We start from the raw sequence: 24,274 nt of genomic DNA, 5'->3' as shown, positions 1-24,274 counted from the left end.
AACTTTATACATTCGAATATTTTGATAGTATGGCATCTACTTATCGCAAGTTCTTTACTGCAAATTCTTTACGTGGGTTTCATCCCTGTCGTTGAAGTTCTTTTGTTGCACATGTAACTCTTTTTTAATAAACGGAAATAAAACGAAAAATTTTGTGTATTATAAATCAATTGAAAGAAAAGTAAAATGAACGAGAAAAAAACATAAGTTCATACATGGCTGCTTTGTTCTACGAGTTTGCAGAACTTCAACTGCATTGGAAGCTATGTGTTTTATGGATGATCATAATTGTTTGTTAAAATTTTTATGTCTGTAAGTTTTAACCACTTGTAAAATGTTCCAATATATCATATAGTTTAAAAAAATATATAATTTAGTTTAAAAAAAGTGTTTTATTGACAATTTTTGCATTTTGGTTACAAAAATTTTTACGACATTTACGCTTTTCTGGTTTATAGTTATTAATCAAAATGTTGGCAACACTGTGTCCAGCAGTTTCTCTCTGAGAGAGTAAGATAGTTTTATCCAGTGTTGCCAACATTTTGAGAGCTAAAAGCGTAATTAAAAACCAGAAAAGCGTAAATGGCGTAAAAATTTTCTTTAAAAAAGCGTAAAAAGCGCTATGTATTTTTTTCTAACCAAAATTGTCAATAAAAACCTTTTTTTTAACTAAATACTGTTTTATTCAAAAATTTAGATCGTATCTTATATAAACATTTCAAGTATATAAGCGCATACATATTTTTAAACAAGTAAAAAAGCAGTAAGTTCGGCCGGGCCGAACTTTGAATACCCTCCACCATTTAAAACGAATTAGGAAATTTACAAAAAAAAATCCATTAAAGATTCTGTTAAAATCTACAAAAATACCCAATATCGGAAGATGCCGATATATTGAGGATATACGATATTGTGGACCTTACCGACAATTCTATTTCAGGGGGTAAAGTACACACAAAGAACTCCTTGTGTAGAATTGCAGACAATTCCATTGAAAAATGTGTCTTAAATCAACAACAACATATATAAATATTTCATGTATATAAGTGCATACATATTTTTAAAAAAATATGATATATTAGGAACATTTGACATGTGGTTAAAAATTGCAGACATATACATTTTTACAAACAATTATGTTCACCCATAAAACCCATAGCTTCAAATTCAGTTGAAGTTTTGTATACTCGTACAACAAAGCAGCCATGTATAAACTTACGTTTTTTTTCTCGTTCATTTCACTTTTCTTTCAATTGGTTTATAATACACAAAATTCTTGGTTGGTTTAATAAAAAAGAGTAAACAAAAGAACTTCAATGACAGGAATGACACGTAAAGAATTTGCAGTAAAGAACTTGCGACAAGTAGATGTCATACTATCAAAATATTCGAATGTATAAACATTGTCATATTTAAAAATCTAAAACGCGCTAAAAGCACCAACAGAAAAGATGAAAAGCGTACGTACAGTGCTTTTTTTTTCGTTTCGCGCTATGCCCACTATTTTGGCGTTTTAGGGGGTCTAAAAAGCACCATAAATAGCGCGAAAAGCACTAAGTTGGCATCGCTGGTTTTATCTCTCTTGCAAGAAACCTGTGAAGAGTAAACTGACGAAATCCCAGCAAGCAATCATCATTTGCCAAAACAAAACATTTTGTTCGTCATAAACAGAGATTAATCATGCAGAACTTAAAAATGAGCCGAAAAACAAGAATTAATATGTTGTTAAACAATAGAAATGTTTTTAATTTCCTTGTCCAAATATAAATCACCGGAAGGAGAAGAAGAGTTGCAAATGATTGCAAGAAGAAATTTGTCCAGCAAGAAATTGTTAACTTTCAGTGAAAGAGCTGTCAAAATTGTTCACTTGTAGAACTTTTGAGTTAACAGTCGAATTCCAGTAACAATTTGCAATAATTGTCACAAATTTTAGGGTAACCAGACACACCTTATTATATGAGGCTATAAGGCTGGAAATACATAAAGCGCATATTTGGCTGGCTTAAGTCATCGGCTGGCTTCTTCGTAGATGAACAAAGGAGTTTTAGGTTGACCTAGTTCGATTTTGGCCCTAGGCTCCTTTGTTCATTTCCGAAGAAGCCAGCCAAATAAGCGCTTTATGTATTCCCAGCTTAGGAGAACTTCCATGGTACATAAAGAAGGTAGAACAGCTTTGTATAAATACTGAAATGCAGCTTCCTGTCAAATATGCATCCAACAAGTTGTTTTAATTTATTCAATATTTTTCCTCATTTTAAAATCAGTACCTTACTATTTTATTATACCATGAGAACTTCGACTTATATAGCCAGTTATCTGACAGCAAGGGCTGTGTGTATTATGAACTGCAAATGTCAAGCTTGGAACTATTCTATTGAAAAATGTAACTAACATCATTAAAATACCGAATAAAGGGAGCTAGCGTTATATGGGGGTTATACAAAAAAAACATGAACCTTTAAAAGCAATTTTTTGTAAGTGGAGGTGACGGTATAGATATATGAGGACTATATTAAAATGTGGACTTATATGGCCCATTTTCAATACAATTTTTGGACCTTAAATGCATCTCAATTCAAACTTCATTTCGTTCGGTAGCTAGAGTTATTTCCACAGGCGGGCGGACACGGCTACATCGACATCGAATCCTATGCTGATCAAGAATATATATACTTTATGGGATCTAAAATGCTTATTTTGAGGAGTTATAAACGGAAGGACAAACATAATTGCTCTGATCCTGAACCTACCAGAATCTACTTGTTTTGCAATTTTTTTGTCGATATCATAAAGGAAAAATCGCCTATCGTTTACATTCTTGTAATTCTGAAACAGAGCAAATATACCCTCCATAATATTGGCCTGTTCCAGAACTGCAAAAATTTAAAATGTTTTTTACTATGGTATAATAGAAGGTAAAGTCATGCAATCATATGTTCACAATTTTTTCAAAATTATTCATTTGACAACATCTCATTGTCAACATTTATACTTGTAAATCCGTTATGCATACACAAATCAGAGATGGGAACCTGACAAGTTTAATTACAGAAAACGCAGAGATGGCTATGCTTATTTGAAATGACTTTACTTTCTTAATTTTACCATGCTTTTTACTAAGACAGCCGGTTTTCCCCTTATGACATCGAAAAAATTGCAAAAATTATATTTTTGAATTATTTACTCTTAACGTTTGCCCATGGTAGAGTCAAGAAGGTAAAGTCATGCTATCATATTTTTACAATTTTTTTTTCAAAATTATTTATTTGAAAACTTCTCATTGTGAAAAGGTATATTCATAAATCTATTGTATTAAAGACATACACTGCCTTTACACGGTGACATTTTTTAACTATGCCATTTTTTTTTTGTTGGTAAAAGGTGTAGAGAGACAAGGATAGAAGAAAAAATGGCACGATAAGCCACCGCACAGGGTTACATGCCATTTTCTTTGCATTTCTCTTTTTGCTTCTTCCGAATTTTTTATGATTTTGACATTTCTTTATTGTAATTTTTGATGCGTTTCTTTAATTGTGATGTGATGTTTTTAGTGATTGAATTGTATAGTGAATTATATGAAAATTAATTGGAAGTATTAAAAAGTAAAAAAAGAAAGTTAAAATAAAAGTTAATATTGCAATATTTAAAACCTCAAATAACTTTTTCCATCATTTCTTCTTTATATTCACACATTTAATTTTAAATCACTTCTTTATAAATATCTGTTACAAACAATTAGCTCTATACGAAATACTGAATAAAATAAAATGTCAGAAAAAATGCCAAGCACTATTATCGTAAAATGCCACCGTGTAAAGGCGCGAAGATTTACGCAGAAATTTTAAAAGAGAATTGATAAAAATGCCAGCTAAAAATTGCATCGTGTAAAGGCAGTGATAGAAGTATAAAGATAGGACAAGACAGAGTAAAATATGGCAACCCTGTGAAAAATACCTCTGTTGTTATGATATCGTAATATTTTAAGCAATTTAAACCGCTAAGGAAGTATGCAATCATTTGGGAAGGTATATGGAAAAAAATTTTGAAACCAATATTTTGGATTATCCAAACTTTTACCTGTCATTCTTTCCTATAATTGTGTTTTTTATATTAACATGCTTTTGTCATATGCTGTTATTTAAAGTAGTACAGCCACAAACCATTTGCTCAGAATGCATTTTGTCTAGTCTTTACCATTTAAGGTCTTCGAATGCATTTTGTCTAGTCTTTACCATTTTAGGTCTTTGATTGTATATGCACAAATCAGAAATGGAAACCATTTTTCTATCCAGTAAAATTTGACAAGGCAATTTACAAAAAATTCAGGTAATTTACAAAATAATCCAATAATTTGGTTTCAAAATACTATCCCATAGACCTTCCAATTATTTGAATATTGTTTTAGCGGTTTAAATTACCGAACATTGTTTATGATGTTGTTACCATATCATAAAAACAGAGGCATTTAAACCTGGTGACAATTGCTCTGTTCCAGAACCTGCAAGAATCTGTTACGTAATCCTGATTGGCGGCGTTAAAAGTGACCATCCGGCTGCTAGCGGTCTCGGGGTCTGGTCCTCAAACGTCAACTTTGTAACACCTCATAATAGTATAGGTATAGTATTAGATAAAGTTTAAAGGGTCCTGGCGTTAAACATCCTTATATTGAAACATTAAGAAAGAACATCACAAAACATACTTATACTATTTAATTAAATTTAAAATATATATATATATATATAAAAATAATTTGGATGTCTATCAATATTATTTTATCGTTATTTAAATTCAATGTTTATAATTTTTTTAATTATGAATGTTTTGATAATTTTTCTTATTCTGCGATCTCTTCTTCTTTTTTAGTTTGCAATTCTCTGGACTTCCTTCTGTGCTCCAAAATAAATAAATACATAAAGAAATAAAACATGTTAAAAAACAGTAAGTTCGGCCGGGCCGAACTCTAAATACCCTCCACCATTTGGAACGAATTTGGAAATTTTCAAAAAATTGCCGTTTTTGGTATAACATGTTTCTGTAATATTCCAAATGCATTCTTTGCCTGTCGTCGGACATCTGTTGACTGATCGAGACATTAAACGGCAATATGCATTTTGTCCAATCTTTACAGTTTTATGTCTTCACTGGTCCTATATTCATACTTCAATGTCTTTGGCTCAGAGAATTCATTTTGTGTAGTCTTTACCATTTTAGGTTTTTGACTCGAACAAAGATATAGAAGTATAAAGATAGGACAATACAGAGTCAATATATTGTCACCAGGTGAAAATATCTCAGCTAACAGCTTTTTATTGGTTTAAGTCATCGGCTGGCTTCTTCGTAAAAAAAGTAAATTAGAGATTTCACAATTACGTATGAAATTGTCGGGAAGACTTGATCCTAGTATTCAAACTACATCTTCGACGTTTTTCACCGCAAAAGGTTAATGTATGTACAGGGTGAGATAAAAAAACTGCAACAAAGTCAATCGCCATAATTTTTACATTTTTTTTTTGTAAATATTATTAAATGAAAGCAAAAAATATCGAAAATAGCATCAAATTTTAGAAAAAGTTTACATTTGTTCGAATTGGTCACCTTTGACACGAATTATGGCCTTCAATGAAACCGTCACACGCTACCCCAATGTTGCTCTGCGGTATTTTGGCCCATTCCCGACGAAGCGCTTGCTTTAGGTGATCGACACTTCGGTATATTTAGTGCCAACCTTGCTTTCCAAAAAATAGTTCAACGGATTAGTATCCGAAGATTTTGGTGGCCATTGTGAGCTGGAAATTAAGCGATGAACCTCATTTTATAACCATTCTTGGGTGGCGCGTGCTGAGTGCGATGGTGCTGAGTCCTGTTGGAATTTCCAAGGTCTGCGGCCCAAGGTTTTAATACACCCTCCAGAATATTTTCGCGATAACATTCGGCATTTATTCTGATGCCACGGTCGATTAATCCTAGCGGAGAGCGACCATCCTCTGTTATGGCGGCCCACACCATCACTTTGGCCGACGCTTGAGTTCTGGTGGCCAACCGAAGATGCACATTTTCAGCTGACCTCTTTGGCAAGTAAACAATATCATTTTGTTTGTTTACAAACTGTTGGACAACGAAAGTTTTCTCATCGGAGAAAAACAAATTCGATCGAGTCGCTTCTTTATTTTTCGAACCATTTCTGCTGATGTTGCTGTTTTCTTCCGTCCACTTCCTTGACGTTGTGCTATGCTACCAGTATTACGGTAACGAGCGATGATACGAGACACAAAAAAATTGTTCACATTTAAATGATGGAGTGCTCTAACGACAACCATTTGTGGTTTTGCTGCCAAATATAAAGAAATCACACTATCACGCTTGAATTCCATCACAAATAACTTTTTTTCTGGAAAATTCTCACAAAAATGCTTTTGTACGCTTGTAAAAAATTTAATGATATGAGGATATGGATTATGAGTAATACGGTCGTATAAAACAATTTATTATGGTGGCGAAGATGAGTATTTATTTGTACGGTACGGTTCAAAACAACACATACACCTTCAAAAACTGTATAAATGTTTGTATATGACATGGCTACTATACGAAAAAACCGAACCTGCAAGAATCTACTAGATTTGCATTTTTTTTCGATATCATAAATGGAAAATCATTTATCGTTCTTAAAACTTTTACATTCTTGAAGTTCTGGAACAGATCAGTAGTGGATTCTCTAACTCATTTTTTGAGTTATCGACCAAAATAGGTATATTTAAAACCCAAAAGTATGATATACAAAAGAAGTTAAAGTTGACAACATTGGTATCTATCGGTAGGTCCATGGTAGAAAAATACAGGTAGATGCATCAACGCTTGGGAGCATTATATGTCAAAATTTTTTAAATTTCTTTTCAAATATAAGTAGATTTTTATATGTTTTCTTATACGACACAAATCGTGGGTTGTAAAGATATGCATTTTTCAACAATTTTTACAAATTTAAATAATTTTTCATTCAACATTTTTAATTCCAAAATGGGTTTGACAGTTCATTGTCCCAGCAGCTGCGTCGATGCGTCTACCTATATTCTTCTACCATGGGTAGGTCTTAGCGACTACTTTGGTTTCGTCGAATTCCACTACAGATGTTATGTCATGTTTACGTTAGAACTTTTTGTAGAGTTAACCTACTTTGAGAGGATTTATTTGAAGTAAAAGTAATGGATATGACAATTTAAATCCAAATCCAGTGGGTTAACCCCCATATATATAAACGTACTGTTAGTCACATGCATGGCTTAATATGTCAACTATGTTTGTTTATGCATATGTTTTCTTTTCAATAACAAAAAAATGTTTGTTTCAACGTATGCATCGACAGTATCGAAATAAACCTTTAGAGATATATAAAACATGATTTTGAAAAGCAATGTTGATCTTTCATTCAGTTTTCGCGGGTTTTAATTATTTATTCAAAAAAAAAAGTTGTTTGATTTTTTATTGTTTTGATACTAATTCTGACATAACAAGCCAAAAAGGTAGACCTCTATACTTGCAAGTTTTTCAAAGTTAGCCTTCCTTCTCTTCATTGTACCATGGTCACATGTAAGCAGACTTTATTTAGCATACTTTTAGATGTTCCCCAATTTGGCATTAATAAAGAAGACATTTTAATACAGTGCCAAATGTTTTTATATTTTGCCAAAAATATGAGAAAATCTTATATATGTATACTATGTTCTTATTGCAACAAAAGAATCAGACATCGCTTTCACATTTGTTAAGTGTAAACCTGAAATAAAAAAGAAAAAAAGCTTGTATTTTGCCATTAAATGGATTTATAAATATATATTTGACAATGAGATGTTGTCAAATGAATAATTTTGAAAACAAAAAACATATGATTGCAAGTCTTTAGCTTTTTAATTCTAACATGCTCTTACCCAATATCTGACATACTGTACAAAAATATTCACGTTTTCCCGCTAGAAAAGTTGAATGAATGTATTTGTATTTGCAATTGTATTTTTATGTTAAACACATACAAAAACGAACAATAGCAAAATGTTAATGTTTTGATCGGAAAAGGACTACCTTCAGATGATTTTGATAATTTATTCATGGTAAAAGTAAGAAGGTAAAGTCATTTAAAAAAGCATGCCCATCTGTGCATTTTCGCTAATTTACCTTTTTACATTTCTCTATATAAAAACAGGTTCCCATCTCTGATTCGTGTATGTGCAATGGATTTATAAATACAAATTTTGACAATGAGATGTTGTCAAATGAATAATTTTTGAAAATATTGTAAATATATGTTTGCACGACTTAACCTCCTTGATTCTACCATGAATTTATTTAAAAATGTTTATTTTTGTACAGCAAGTGTGCGTCGTTAACTGTTACATTGCCAAAGAAATAATGTTAACAAACTACCTCATATATTATCACTTAATTAAAATATAATAGGTTATCACAGAGTATACGTATACTTAGTATTTACATAAGAATTTTTGCACTATATATATATGAAAAAACTTCAACCAACTACTGACTGCTGTCATTTCTAAGCCACTAGTATAAAGTATATACAGGTATAGTCGACCGAAGTATTCAATTTTCATACTTCATCTAATACAGATAAAACTATTGGTATGGGCAAAATTACAAGAAAATCCACATTAATATTAGGTTTCTGGTTACAATAGAGCTTGTTTTGATGGAAATATAAGGATGTACCATGTCTGAATGGAATCGGATGTTAATTTCGTGTTTTATGAGCTTACTGGATTTTCAAAATTTTGACCCTTTGTGGGTAAGGTACCAGATAAGTGCGCCAATATATTCGATATTCACACCAGATATTGAGTAAAAATAATGATATGTGTGTAATATGAAGAAAACCGGATGCTTCTTTCATTTTATTCGTTGTTGTTATCCAAAACTTTGACGCTTTGTGGGGAAGGTACCAGGAGGAGTGGACTGATATATCCCACAAGACTTTAAGTTGATAAAAATGTTGTGATGTGTGTAATTTGAAGACAATCGGACTCCTACATCACATTTAATTGTTGAACATTTTGACCCTTTTTCGGGAGAGGTACTTGATGGAGTAGACGTATATTGTCCATTTTTGCACCTGGCCTAGCACTGATGCAAATATTACAATTTGTAAAGTTGGAGAAAAATCGGATTATCCTTTCTCTTTCCTAGACATAATACAAATTACTCTGATAAATTTTGGCGCTCTACGTCAAATAATGTGGGCTGTATCGTGATTTCAACAGACAGACAGACAGTCAGATAGACGGACACCATTAAATCAACTTAGAATTTTATACTGATTATGAATATATACTATATGGGGTCTGCGACGAATATTTAAGGATGTTACAAACGGAATGACAAAGTTAATATACCCTCCTTTCCAAATAGGGGCGCACAAATTTGAACTAAAAATTGCATTCCACTGACGTTTTCAATTAATCGAAAATTGTATTTGCTGTTAAAAAAAACCTAACATTGGTGATTTTGTTGTTTTGATATCGTAACAACAGAGGTATTTACACCTGGTGACAATATTTTGACTCTGTCTTGTCCCATCTTAATACTTCTATGTCTTTGCCATATGGCTGAGGGTATAAAAACTTTTACATCTTGCAGTCCTTTAAATTTGCTACCAGCACATCAACAGCTTTCATTTTTATTATGGCGCCACAATATAGTAGATCTTGGAAATTGTGATACACTAGAAGCAAATTCAAACACTATCACACGTAACGTTTATTCTCTGATATCTTTCACATTAGCGTCGCATGTCATCATTTGACGTGTCATTGATAAAACAACGACCACAAGGAGAACTATTTCATAACAGTATGTTTAACTACAAATCAGAATATCGTAGTCTTAAGGAGAGAAAAGAAAATATGGTTATCGATTGTGGACAAATTTGACAGAATAAACTCATCTCAACTATTCTAAAACCAACACAAATATTTTAAACTGAATTGTTAAATTTTAGTGCAAGCTACTGAGTTATTTTTTGTAGAGAAAGTTATCCTACACACTAGTGTAGTAAAAATGAAAAAAAAAACATATTTTATTAATTTATTTGTATTTTTTGGTAATATTAGTCGGATTTGTGTTGTTATTGTTCGATGTTAAATTAATAAACAGAAAAAGTTATAACATATATAGGAAACATTTTATACACATAATATATATTTAAATATTTGTATTAATTGCTGAATGTTCACGATTAATTTATTTCTTTATTTTTCAGTAGTATTCCCTCCGACGGGCATTTCGTACTTGATTGGCCAGACAGCAAGCGAAGATGAAAGCAATCAACTGCAAAAAAAAAAAAAAAAACAAATAAAAATTAAACAGAATACAATAAATATATTTGTCTGCTCCAGAACTGCAAGAATGTAAGTTTTCACTGCTTTATGATATCGAAAAAAAAAAAATTGCAAGACTAGTAGATTATTGCAGGTTCTGGAACAGAGCATATACATACCTCAATACCGGCAACACCCAAGCCAGCATAACGAATGATATCAATGTTCTTGGACCACATTCTGTCGAATGCTGTTTTACAACCGGGACGTGGAAGGGCCTCCACCAAAGAGCAGCTAGTTGCAGAGGGACCGCAGCAAGACTTGGGAACGCCTTCCAATGTATAATCAGTAGGTGAGGTATAACCGCAACATTTAAGCTGTTCAAAAGAAAGATGTTATATATTAATTTAACAATTTTTATAAAAAATATTGCAAATATAATTATTAATAAAATAGAAAGAGAGTGGGAGAGAGCGGTGGCATTATCTTCATATTTTATCATATATTATATCTTTTTAAGTGAATTTTGGACACCCATCGAAAGAAAGGATTTCAATGACTAATGCAATAAGGGCCACACAGTATAATCATGGCTCAATAAGAAAGGTTGCTCAACTTCAAAGAAACTACAAAAATGCAACTCTGTGGTGGAGTCTTATAGTGTCAAAAATATTTTAAATATGCAACAGTAAGCTTTGTTTATTTTGATTTTTTAAACAAAATTCTTATATTGAGAAAAACCAGCGAAATAAGAATGTAATTTCGGGGTTATTCCACAAGATGGAATCTAAAATAGTAGGGTAATACATTTTGATCACAAAATTATACGATTTGCTATCTATTTACGTAGAAATGTTGCATTTATTTTGCAACCAATTTTGAATTTCAAATTATTGTATTTTTTATTCAAAACAATACACACACATACACAAAATGTGTATATGTTTTGACAGAATAAGGGAACCAAATAAAAAAATTGTATTTGGGGGTAGTTTTGTTCTACCGTCTGTAATTGTGCCATGAGTATAATTATAATTGTCCTACAGAAATATCCATACGTGTGTTTGTGAGAAAAAAGTAGGTCTGTCTGCTTACCCTAAAATATATAACAATTGTTGCAAAAGAGAGCGATTTATATTTGGACAAGCGTGTGATTACATTTCAGTTAATAAATACGTGAGTAAAAAATTATAATTATTATTTTTTGCCAAAAAATTATTATACTTTATGGATGCATTTTTACCGCAAAATATTATATACTTTCACCCAACGTATAAACAACACTAGGTGTGTCTGGTTACCCTAAAATTTGTAACAATTTTTACTGGAAGTCGTCTGTTAACTCAAAAGTTCTGCAAAAGAGAGCGGTTGGATAGAGACATTTTGGCAGTTCTTTCAGTGAGCGTTTGCAAATTCTTGCTGGACAAATTTCTTCTTGCAATCACTTGCAACTCTTCTTCTTCTCATTCATCGACACTCAATCAGGTGTTTTCTATTGTTTGTTTATTTATTTTTGTGCTTTCAATTTGAAAATATTTTTTTGGAATTGGCAAGACTAATAGTTTTTGAATTTACAAAATGTGAAAAACGTAAATGTTAATATGTAATAAGAAAATAAAAGGCTATTTCAACATTTTTATTTAAAAAACTTGTAAAATTAGTATTGGTTCCTTTGTTTTAATTCTCCTTATGGAGGACAAATTGGTTTGTTTTGACAAATCAGCTGATTAGTTGCAGTCTGTTTACTTTTCGCCTTTTCCTTGCAAAAGAAAACAAAACTACCTTACTCTCTCAGAAAGAAGTTGCTGGACAATTCTTGCTGGAAAAGTAACCTGACACACCTACTTTTGATTTTGATGAAAATAGGCCCGCTGTGATCGAAAAAGTACATATGTACTTTACTCATGTATTTCACAAACGAAATGTCGTCCATGCATCAAACGAAGTGTGCAACTTCTTCATATGGAAAATTTGACACTACACGTAAAACCATTATCGTCTGATAGCAGTTTTACCAGAACTTGTTTGTTATGTGTTGCTGCATTGAATAATTAAAAAATCCGTTAAAAATCGTTAAGATTAGATTAGTAAATGCAATTTAGTTGCAAACATTCTGAGCTTTAAAAACGAAAAAAAAAAACATTAACTTAGGGAAAATTAAGGTACTAATACATGGAACAATGTTTTTTTTTTTTCTCATGAGTAACCGGCTGGCTTTTTCGTAAGAGAACGAATTAGTTTAGGTTGACTTAGTTCAATTTCACCCCATACTTTGAACTAGGTCACCCTAATTCCTTTGTCTTTCATGCAAAAGCCATCCGGTGCCTGAAAAAATCTTTCTTTGTATTCTCGCTATTAAACTAAAAGTGAGCAATCACCCATTCTACATTAATAGTATGTTTACAATAGAACTTATTTCTGGCGTAACCTCCTTGTTTTGACGTATATGCAATGTAATTGGTAATTTAAATCCAATGGGTTTAATAAACTCAGTAAACTGTAAATGTACTATAAGAGACATTTCATATTTTAATAAAAATAGCAGAGATGGTTGATTTAATTTAGCTAAAAAAAATTACACACAATGTAATAAAAATACTTACGCTCAATTCAATGCCATCCATGACACTTCTGTCGGTTTTTCGTTGATCCCAAACAGTCTTAATGGCACTATCCATGCTGCTCAATATCTTATCGCGTTGTACCCAAATGAAAATAATCAAAGCCAATTGACACAAGAACAGGGCAAACATAATGACGGAATACTGCAAGAAGAAATCACATTATTTGTTGGATTGCATTATCAGAACAGATAGCATTGTGCAAGTTTTAAATCAGAGTTGTATTTGCAAACATTGATATTACCAGCATACGAAAATAAACTATATCAAACGTTTGCAATCGTTTTGTTTTGCATTTTCTCGAAGTACAAAGCGAAAAAAAAAACTGATATTAAAATAACGGGAATTGTTGTTTTGTACTGTTTGTGTAGATGAGTGGAAACAAAACTGAAATGTACTCTGTTGGATGACGCAACATTGGAAACGAAACAGTACCATATTCATTGCAAACGTTTCCTTGTATATTAACTTATCGCAATTAATGTACAAAGTAATATTAAGATAAATTAATTTCTTTTTATAATTTTTTGAACATCGTACAATGTAAAAATGTACAAAAAACAATAATAAGAATAACAACTCTTAATGTACCAGTCATCATTTCACACAGCAAACGTTTGCAAACGTTTACCGGCGATTCGTTCGCAAACGATACAGCTTGTCAACTCACAGCCGAGGCACATTAAGGCAATCGAATTTTTTGTGTACTTTTGGCATTGAAATGTTTGTGGTTTTGTTATGTTTGAAGTACAAAACGATTGAATGAATTTTAAAAGTTTGTGTCTTCGCGAGACATGTACATTAATCGTTTAGTTTGTTTTCGTTCCCTGGATATTTCAAATAATTTATGTTGCAAATAATTTATTATGTTGGAACCAAATTAGTTTGGCTTTAACCATGGTACAATAAATACACACACAAAATTGGCAGAAGTAGGACACACTTAGAAAAAAAATTGTAATCAGCTGGTAGCTCTATCTTATCTTTCTATTGTACCATGGTTTTAACAATCCAAAAAAACGTTGCACAGTGGACCTTTGTACGTCGAATATGTTATTAATTCTACTTACCGTCATGGTGCAACATGAGTTTTCACGAATGGCGCCGCAGCATCCCAAGAAGGAAATTACAAAAATGATGCAACCCAATACTAAGATGGCGATTGGAACGGTGTGGGTTTCATAAGCGCTAACAACATCCTTTATGTCACCGATGCTTGAGATCATAATCGATCCGAATATGATTAATAGAATGCCACATATCTGAAAAGGAAAAAAAATAATTTTTTTTTAAAATAGATGTCGATTAAATTTAACCTAGAGTTTTTTAGTTATGAAATATTACAATGGAACTTGTTTTATGGTTTAATTGCATATCATATAATTTGCTAAAGGTATAAACAACAAAAACATTAAAAGAAATGGAAAAATGTCAAAGGATGTACATACAATATTTCTATTTACTTTTTTTGTCTTGTATTTATCTTCAATTAATACAGTTACCTAGCCCATAGGACCATGGACGGTTCCAACAACTTCTATACATGACTAATCTAAAATTAGTAAATTTGTCTAGTTACGGAAATGGAAAACATACCAGTATTTTCAACAATGTTTACGAATTTCAATAATTTTTCATTCAACATTTTTCAATTTCAAGATCGGTTTAACAGGTCATTGTCCCAACATTTTTGTCGATGCGACTGCATGTATTTTCCTATCATACTACAAACACATTAATATTATAAATGTCATGGCTACAACCAAAAGGTAGTAGGAGAAATCCAACTATTTGCTTGATTATTTTCTTCAATTTTCAAAAATTTTTGGAAATGGTGAAAATTTACAAAACCTAATTGGAATATTGGAGCTATACTGCAAAAAATGCGTCTAAGGAGGAAGAGTAACATTGCAGCAATTATTCCCCATTTTTGTTACAAGTGTATTTGCTAAACGAGACCAATATAAGGACGCACAAGAAAATTACCTTTACAACAATTTGACAATATTCTTAGTTGTTTTTGAATTTCAAATCACAATTCTATCTTTTGACAGCAAACTTTGCATGTAAGCTTATAGGCCTTGGTCCCAAAACATGACGAGGTCTACCAAATTACCAAAGTAATCTCATGCAATCATACGATTATAATTTTTATTTAATGTCCTTGAATTTAAATTTTGTAGTTCTACCTTAAATATAAGCGTACATCTGGAAAAAATCATTTCCGACCAAATATTATGTCATGTTCGCGCCATTTAGAGGGTATTAAAGTCAAAGAGGGATAAAAAACTAAAATATTAGCCTCATAAGTTACGTAAGACTTGATTATGGAATGGTTCGATTTTTCATGGTATTTCTTCGTATTTGGCCGGAAACCCACAAGTGGCTATCGTTAGAGCACTCCAGCATTTAAATGCTGAATGAATGAAAATAGACTCAAAAGAGTTGCTTCGCTTGGCCGAAAATGGTGAACTGCCGAATTTGTTTTTCTCTCGGTTGGCCACCAGAACTCAAGCGCCGGCCATGGTGATGGTGTGGGCCGCCATAATAGCTTACGGTCGCTCTCCGCTCGTATTAATCGACCGTGATATTAGATTTAAAACTGAATATTATCTCGAAAATATTCTGGAGGGTGTATTAAAGCCTTGGGCACGCAAACATATTGGCCGCAGACCTTGTACATTCCAACTGGACTCAGTACCATCGCACTCAGCACGCGCCACCCAAGAATGGTTACAAAATGAGGTTCCTCGCCACCAAAATCTCCGGATACCAATCCGTTGGACTATTGTGTCTGGAGTATTTTGGAAAGCAAGGTTGGCACTAAAAAATACCAAAGTGTCGACAACCTCAAGCAAGCGCATCGCCGGGAATGGGCCAAAATACTGCAGATCAGCATTCGAGCAGCGTGTGACGTTTTCATTGGCCGTTTGAAGGCCATAATTCGTACTTTTGCTTTCATTCAATAAAATTAAAAAAAAAATGTACAAATTATGGCGTTTAACTTTGTTGCAGTTTTTTTATCTCACCCTGTAAGAATAAGCATTTGACTGATTTTAGGATTTCGAAAAAACCACATCATTGAAATACATGATGTTCAAGCAGATTCAAACTGATTTATAAAATAACATATAACTTTATATCACACCTACAAAAATTTTTTTGCAAAAGCTCACTTTTCATTCAAAGCGTAAAATACGTTTATAATTCACTTTCCAAAAAAATATGATGACAAAGTAAGTTGAAAAAGTGGCATTCATTCAAATTGATTATAGATGACACTCACTGACACTACATTGACTGTACGACACAAAACATTTGTTATGTGAGCGATATTTCAAAACTTGTAAAATATCGAAAAAAAATACTAATTTACAGGCTCTGGAACACAACTATAACAAACTCTTTCATAATTTCAATATGCAGATGGACATAACTAAAGGTAAGAATACTTAAAACGCTTTTTTGGTTGGCTTAAGTCATCGGCTGGCTTCTTCGGAAAAGATCAAAGGAGCGTAGGGCCAAAATCGAACTAAAGCTCCTTTTTCCTATACGAAGAAGCCAGTCGATGAGTTTTTATAAGCGTTTTATGTACTCTCCAAGCCACTATAGAATTTTACGAAATGTAAAATGTTATGGTTACTGAAAGGCAGTTGTAAGCCGAATGGTTTGATTTTTCAAAATCTGAAGATTTTAGATTCAATTATTCCACCATTGAGCTAAGATGTTAACAGTGACAAAATATATTCTATGTGCGTTGCACGCGCACACTAATGTATGTTTATAGATAAGGTTTGTCGAATTTTAACGCCCGAGGTACTGGCAAACATATTTGAGTCTTAAGCAAACAAAATATATTAAGTATGTATTTTTTTAATTTAGGTATTAATAATTGTGCTAATAACTGTCACCCAAAGCCTTGTTAGTGTTTGTGAAGTATTTATATTTTCCATACTAATATCAACTTAGATTTTTATTTACCACATTTTATTTACAATATCAGAAATGAATCATTTGGATTTTTCTTTGAAATAAAGATTTAGTAAGTGCGACAAAACACTTAAAAAAAAAAACTTGCTTGTGTCATGTATACATTTATATAAGGCAGAGCCAGGCAGGGCATGTCGAAATCATTCTTTTATTGTATGTATTTTTAAATTAACAAGTTAGAAAATATCAGTCGGTTTTGCAGACAGATGTATACCCTTAGACAATGTTCGATTACTTAAATATATTTTGACTTCTGTTATGATTATTCAAATGTTTAACCCCTTGTGGAGTTGGTTCCGAAGGAATGGGCCAATATTGCACATTTTGTATCGGACCTAAAAAATATGATATAAATATTGCGATGTGCCAGGTTTGGACTATATTGGTTACTTCCTATCATTTATATATGTGATAATTTTTAGAAAATGTTAACATGTGCGTGAGGTACCAGATATAGTTAACCGTTTTTCATGCTTCATCTAATACATATAAAAATATTGGTATGGGCAATATTATAAGAAAATCGAACATTTAAATTCAATTTATGGAAAATCATAAATTCCATTTTCATCTCAGGTTTCTGGCAAAGAGGAGTATATATTTAGATATAGCGAGTTGTAAAGAACCGCTGATTTGTTTCGCAAGTTATGGCAGATAAATATATTGAAAATTGTGAAGAGGTTCACAGATAAATATCATCTGCACAACAGATATTGTATTAGCAAAATGTTTGTATGTGTGAAATTTGAAGAGTGTTGAATATTTATTTCGCTTTCTCTGAGCGTTTTGTTTTTCAAAATCTTGAATGTTTATTTCGCTTTTTATGAGCTTCATGGATATTCAAAATGTGTGGGGGAGGTAACAGAAGGAGTGGACCGATATATTCCATTTTAACACCAGATCCTGGGTTTACAAAAATATTGGGATATATGAAATTTTAAGACAATTAGAATCTTACATCACATTTTATAAGAGTAGTAATTATTCGAAATTTTGACCCTTTGTGGGGGAGGTACTTAATGGAGTGCACCGATATTGTCCATTTTCGCACCTGACATTGAACTAACGTAAATATTAGGATTTGCAAAGGTGGAGCAAAATCGGATTATTGCTTCTCTTTCTGTACAGAAAATATTTTTTTTTGTTGAAAATTTCGACCTTTTGTGGGGGAGGTACCGGAAGGAGTGAACCGATGTATTCCAACTTGGGATGTGTGAAATTTGAAGGCAGTTTGAAGACTCTTACATCACATTTAATAAGAGTTGTAATTATTCAAAATTTTGACCCTTTGTGGGTGAATCGATATTGTCCATTTTCGCACCTGACCTAGCAAGCGAATATTAGGATTTGCAAAGTTGGAGCAAAATCAGATTATCGTTTTATATATTCCATCTTACCTATTACATAGAGTACTGTTTTTCTACTGGAATGGTCACTTGGCTATCCAGATTTTTGATGTGACGATTTGACGTGTCGGGCATGCTCAAGTAAATGAGAGTGGGTGTTGAAGTTAGCAGCTGTAGCGATTTCAATGCAAAATTGTTTATTGTCATCACTTTTAAAGCAAACGAAAAGAATAAGGGAAATTTTTATGTAAAGGTTGATCTTTTACCTATTCCTTTTATGGCAACCCTGCTTTAAACAGCTCACGTACTTTTCGTTTTTTACTGTTAAACATCTGCAGTTTGGTCTGTAATTTAACTATGTCTTACAATAGATGTTTTTGTGTCAAAGTATGTGTTTTGTAGAGAAAGTTAATCACATGCAGTTTGTTCAGCGATGATGCTCATTTTTTACGACGAAGTCAGCCAATGGCTTAAGCAAGTCATAAAAGCGTTTTATGTACTCTCACCGTCTTCATCAATTCTACGTACAAGTGTGTGTCATTAATCACTTTGCGTCAAAAATAAAGAATCATGAAACATATTTTGTGACAATCCTAGAGAGCATAATTTCGAAATGAGTATGATTCATATGCACTCCATTCTTATCAATATCGATAAAATGTGTGAACACGTCGTCGTATTGAACAGTCAACAAATATCATGACATCAAACTATATTAGCACTATATTACAAAAAAATTACTATTCTATTAAAAATTAGTATTCCTGTTCGAATGAACAGAATATTTGTTTAATTAGCAAGAAAAAGACAATTACAAATATAGGAATTCTACAAAAAAAAAAAAAAAAGAGAGAGAGAGAGAAATTTGTGTCTAAACATTCCATGGGCACCTAAAAGATTAAAAATGCTCCTCAATAGTATATTCTAATTATTCTACTTTAACAGACGAAAACAAGACTCCAATCAAATGCTATGTTCCAGAACCTTCAAGAATCTACTAGTTTAGGAATTTCCATATCAAAATGGAATAATCGGTTACTGTAGTAAAAATGTTTACATTCTTGCAGTTCTGAAACAGACCAAAAATGTTGCAAAACTTTTTACAAAAGGTTAGCTAAAATACTAAGCTTATAGAAGCTTTAATTTAAAAATGTTAGGCATTTGGCGCGTTTGAATACAGAATTGTATGTGGATTAACCCATTAATAGTATGTTTACATTAGAGCTTTTTGTCGGGTTAACCTTCTTTATGAGGATTTATTTGACTTAAGGCTTATGTACTTAAGAAGCTTGAAGTCATGTCTATTTTGTGACATTTCATAAAGGGATTTCACGCCGCACTTCGTTCAACCAGATAAAAAGTATCAGCACGAGCACCATGTCTGAATGGAATCGGATGTTAATTTTGCGTTTTGTGAGCTTCATGGATATTCAAAATTTTGACCGTTTGTGGGGGGTGGTACCAGAAGGAGTATACCGATATATCCCATCTTAACAGGAAATCTTGTGTTAGTAGAAATAATAGGATGTGTGAAATACGAAGAAAACCGTATGCTTATTTCGGATTTTATAATAGCTTTGGTTATTCAAAACGTTGAATAACTTTTGTGGGGAAGGTACCAGAAGGAATGGCCCGATCTTTACCATTGTTATAACAAATCTTGTGTTGATAGAAGCATTGAGTATATGTGCCAAGTCTGTCTATTTCTATTTTCGAACTTGGCCTAGCAATGATGTAAATATTAGGATTTGCAAAGTTGGAGCAAAATTAGATTATCCTCTCTCTTTCTGTGCAGTAAACTATTTGTTTTGAAGATTTTATTGAGAATATACCAGAAGGAGTGGTCCGATTTTATCCATCTCCGAACTCGATCTATGCTTGACAATAATATTACGATGTACCAAGTGTGGAGCAAATCGGATACTCCCTTTGAGAGTTATCGTGCGCACCAGCCAGATAGACGGACGGACGGACATCTCTAGATCGGCTCCAAATGTCCTGAAACGGATTTGGTCCAAAGAAACCTAGGGTCTGAGGTTAAAATCCGTTTTTCATTCTTTACATTTTGTATTGGAACAATAACAAAAAAACTTAAAATTTTATTTGCTTATGATAATACATTGGTAAATGCATTATTTTCCCCGCAGAGGGTCACCAATGAGGCGAAGGAAGGTTCTCACCGTTTGTCTTTGAATAAATTCGGATCACCAGATATAGACGACATCGTTTCAAGGGTATGAATATGAGAGTTTACTAGCCCAAAGTGACTCTACTGTCCCAATGATCAGCCATGGTCATAGAGAAATAAAGGTATGGACTATAAAGTTTTAAAGTTGAACCCTTCCGACAAAGGCCGCCATTGTTGATTATCGGGACAGTGAAGCCACTCAGGGCTAGTAAAGTCACTCGACTTCGACAACAATTTATTAAATTTTCTGCTATTTAAGTTCCATGGTAGAAGCAGACAAGTAGATGGATCAACACTTGGGAATATCGATATGTCAAAAAAATTTACATGTTTTTTTCAAATATAAGTAGATTTTTATCTGTTTTCTTATGCGACGTCAAGTGGAGGTTATTATAATAAGCGTATTTTAACAATCTTTACAAATTTCGATAATTTTTCATTCAAAAATTTCAATTCCAAAATTGGTTTGACAATTCATTGTCCCAGCAGCTGTGTCGGTAGGTAGACGCATACCTGTATTTTTCTACCATGTTAAGTTCTATGTTTTTATATTTCCCGATATAGTTTGTTAATGTAAATGTAAACAAAGTCACTGTTTTGTCTTCAATTGATAATATCGTCTATTGCCGTACATTTACTTTTTCTCATCTTTTCAACTGAAAAAAGTTACTCTCTTGCAATTACTGTTGCTGAGTAAATCCTAATGGGAAAGCAACCAGACAAAAGCAAAGCAAAATCATGTAAAGAGAATGTTTAATAGGCATTGAAATAGCTTTTCCGATACACTTTACAATTTAGTTAAACTTTTTTAAACTCGAATGTTATCTAAAATTGTTAAAAATGTAGCTAGTTTTTGTTTAATTGCCTGTCTTCTAAATAATAATACATTATAATTCCATCTTATTGATGTCCAGAATGAACAACGATTTAACTATTGTAAAATAATGCAAAATGCAAATAATGAGCGTACGGAAAGCAAACGCGGGTTTGTGCAGGAATGTTGTATAGCAAATAAATAATACATTTAAAACTAATACACTCAACAAATGTAATACATTCAAATTTAATACAAAATTTAGTAGTTTCAAAATGTCACCTAGTAAAGAAGCAAAAAGCTATGTCGTTACACGCCACTGACATTGAGTTCGTCTACTGTGAAGGGCTTTGTTCGGTGATAACAGCTAAAATATATGCGTCATTATTTGTTCTATATGCCTACATACTTATATGCATTGGTTATTTACTATTTTTTTAATTAAATAGCAGAATATTAGAAGCTACAGAACTTGAAGAACTTTTGCCGATAAGATGGAGTACAAATATTGTATCACTATTTGCTCACCAACACACCAATGGAATAAAACCGAGAGATTCTCTTGTCAATAGATAAGATAACAGCATAGACAAGTGTGTATACATAGGTGATTAACTAAAAGTTGGCTAAGATAGATATGGGGTTAGATACCAAGAATTCCGGTACAATTTAAAGCACATTGGTGTGGCACACATAACTAAAGGATTTCTTCGAGGTCGGCCATTATATCAACAGTTATTTTACTGTGACACAAACCGACTAATTATGAACGAATGTGTCCATGACTTTATGCCGAGTTTCATATTAATTGCGTGATTTTAATTGGTTTTTTTCGTTTGTTTTTACTATGACTGTACTCCAACGATAGTGAATGTGAAAGTAAACATTAATGAGTTTATTTGTTTTATCGTATTCGATGGGAACGATTATTTCTCACCACAAATAATATATTGAATATAAATAGCACATATTTCACAAACACTCCACCGCAATCCATTTTATTCGATTCTGTTTTGATTCGCGTTCGATGTGTTAACTAAGTAAAAACTTGAGCAATACTAAAGCTACGTTGTAAACCATTTTCTATTCTTATCAAATTTCTGTTGACAAACTCGGAACATTTGAAAATCTTAACAATGTGGCAACACCAATGTACGGCATTGCCATATAAAAGTTAACTGAAGCAGTAGCTGTCAAATGATCTTTTTGACGAGCATGAATCGGTTATTGATTTCAGACGGTTTGATTCTAGTCAAGGCAAATTTGCGAAAATCTACTTCTGGGATATAAATAAAATACACACCACACTTCTACATGTACATAACAAAACAATAATATTAGTCTCATTCTCTAAGTCGAATATGGCACCCTTTTTCCAAAATATTCATCCTTGTCAATTTTTACCCTCCACCCATGGCTTAATTAGAAAAGAAATTAGAAATGTGCTGGAGTCTTATATGGTCAAACAGACTTAAATATGCAACAGTTGGTTTTGTTTTTTTTATATTTTAACAAAATTTTTATATTGGGAAAAACCCGCGAAACAAGAATAAAACTTCGGGGTTATTCCACAATATCTATATCTATAAAAGAGGAAAATGTTTGTACGTTTGTTTGTTTGTTTGTTTGTTTGTTTGTAATTTATGGACTCGAAAACTGCTGAATAGATTTTTCTGAAAATTTCCATATATACTGCAACATCGCCTGAAAGTAACATAGGCTATATACATTTTTGAATTTCCACTTGGAACTGGAGATATAGCATCAGAATCGGAGGTACCTCCCAAAAATTTAGATTTTATATGCACATATCTATTGATCGGTTAAAGATACAGTATACAAATTTGGAATGTGTAACGGAATTTGGAACAAAAATAAGTTTGCTAAATTATATTGTAATCGGTTCAGATTTGGATATAGCTCCCATATATATTTTCGACCGATTTCGTTCATTTGATGCCTCAAACACAATATGAATGTTCGATTCCAATGAAATTTGGAATATGTGACGGGATTTGATCCGAAAATAAATTTGTCAAATTATATTGAAATCGGTTCAGATTTGGATATAGCTCCCATATATATTTTCGGCCGATTTCAAGCATTTGATGCACCAAACACGCTATGTATCCCCAATTTCATTGAAATTTGAAACGTGTGATAGATTTTATCTAAAAAAATTTATTTCCCAAATTATATTGAAATCGGTTCAGATTTGGATATAGCTCCCATATATATTTTCGGCCGATTTCATGTATTTGGTGGACCAAATAAGATATGTATGTCCAAATTTAATGAAATTTAAAATAAGTAACGGAATCGGGAGCAAAAATGAATTTTTCAAATTATATTGAAATCGGTTCAGATTTGGATATAGCTCCCATATATATTTTCGACCGATTTCATGTATTTGATGCACCAAACACGCTATGTATCTCTAATTTCAATGAAATTTGGAATCTGTAGGGGAAATTAAAACGAATATACATTTGTCAAATTATAGTAAAATCGGTTCAGATTTGGATATAGCTCTCATATATATTTTCGACCGATTTCATGTATTTCATGCACCATGCACGATATGTATGTTCGATTCCAAAGAAATTTGGAATATGTAACGGGATTTTGATTAGAAAATAAATTAGTCAAATTATATTAAAATCGGTTCATATTTGGATATAGCTCCCATATATATTTTCCGCCGATTTCACATATTTGATGCACAAAACACGATACGTATTTCCGATTCCAATGAAATTCGGCATGAGTGGCTAAATTTGGTACAAAAATAAATTTGACAAATTATATTCAAATACGCTCAGATTTAATTATAGCTCCCATATATATACTCAGCCGATTTCACATATTTGATGCACCCAAAGCGAGAAAGACGAAATCTGGCACCAGAAAAAATTGCCAAATTTTATTGAAATCAGTTGAGGTTTGGGTATAGCTAACATATGTGTGGTTACAATAATAAATGTGACAAA

General features: G+C 32.3%; 1 protein-coding gene across 1 annotated transcript; it reads right to left on the bottom strand.

Annotated features, from left to right (window-relative positions):
* Positions 1-10,068: 10,068 nt before the first annotated feature.
* LOC101897676 (23 kDa integral membrane protein) lies at positions 10,069-22,381 on the bottom strand. The gene is made up of 5 exons (XM_005179620.4): positions 22,222-22,381; positions 14,017-14,208; positions 12,929-13,090; positions 10,505-10,702; positions 10,069-10,335 (listed from the first exon to the last, which is right to left on the bottom strand). The coding sequence occupies exons 1-5, from the start codon at positions 22,279-22,281 to the stop codon at positions 10,264-10,266; spliced, it is 684 nt and encodes a 227-aa protein (XP_005179677.2). The 5' UTR covers positions 22,282-22,381; the 3' UTR covers positions 10,069-10,263.
* Positions 22,382-24,274: the final 1,893 nt, after the last annotated feature.

This window comes from Musca domestica, unplaced genomic scaffold, assembly GCF_030504385.1.
Source record: "Musca domestica strain aabys unplaced genomic scaffold, Musca_domestica.polishedcontigs.V.1.1 17, whole genome shotgun sequence".
Classification (NCBI taxonomy): domain Eukaryota; kingdom Metazoa; phylum Arthropoda; class Insecta; order Diptera; family Muscidae; genus Musca; species Musca domestica.
This window is presented reverse-complemented; position numbering and strand designations above follow the sequence as displayed.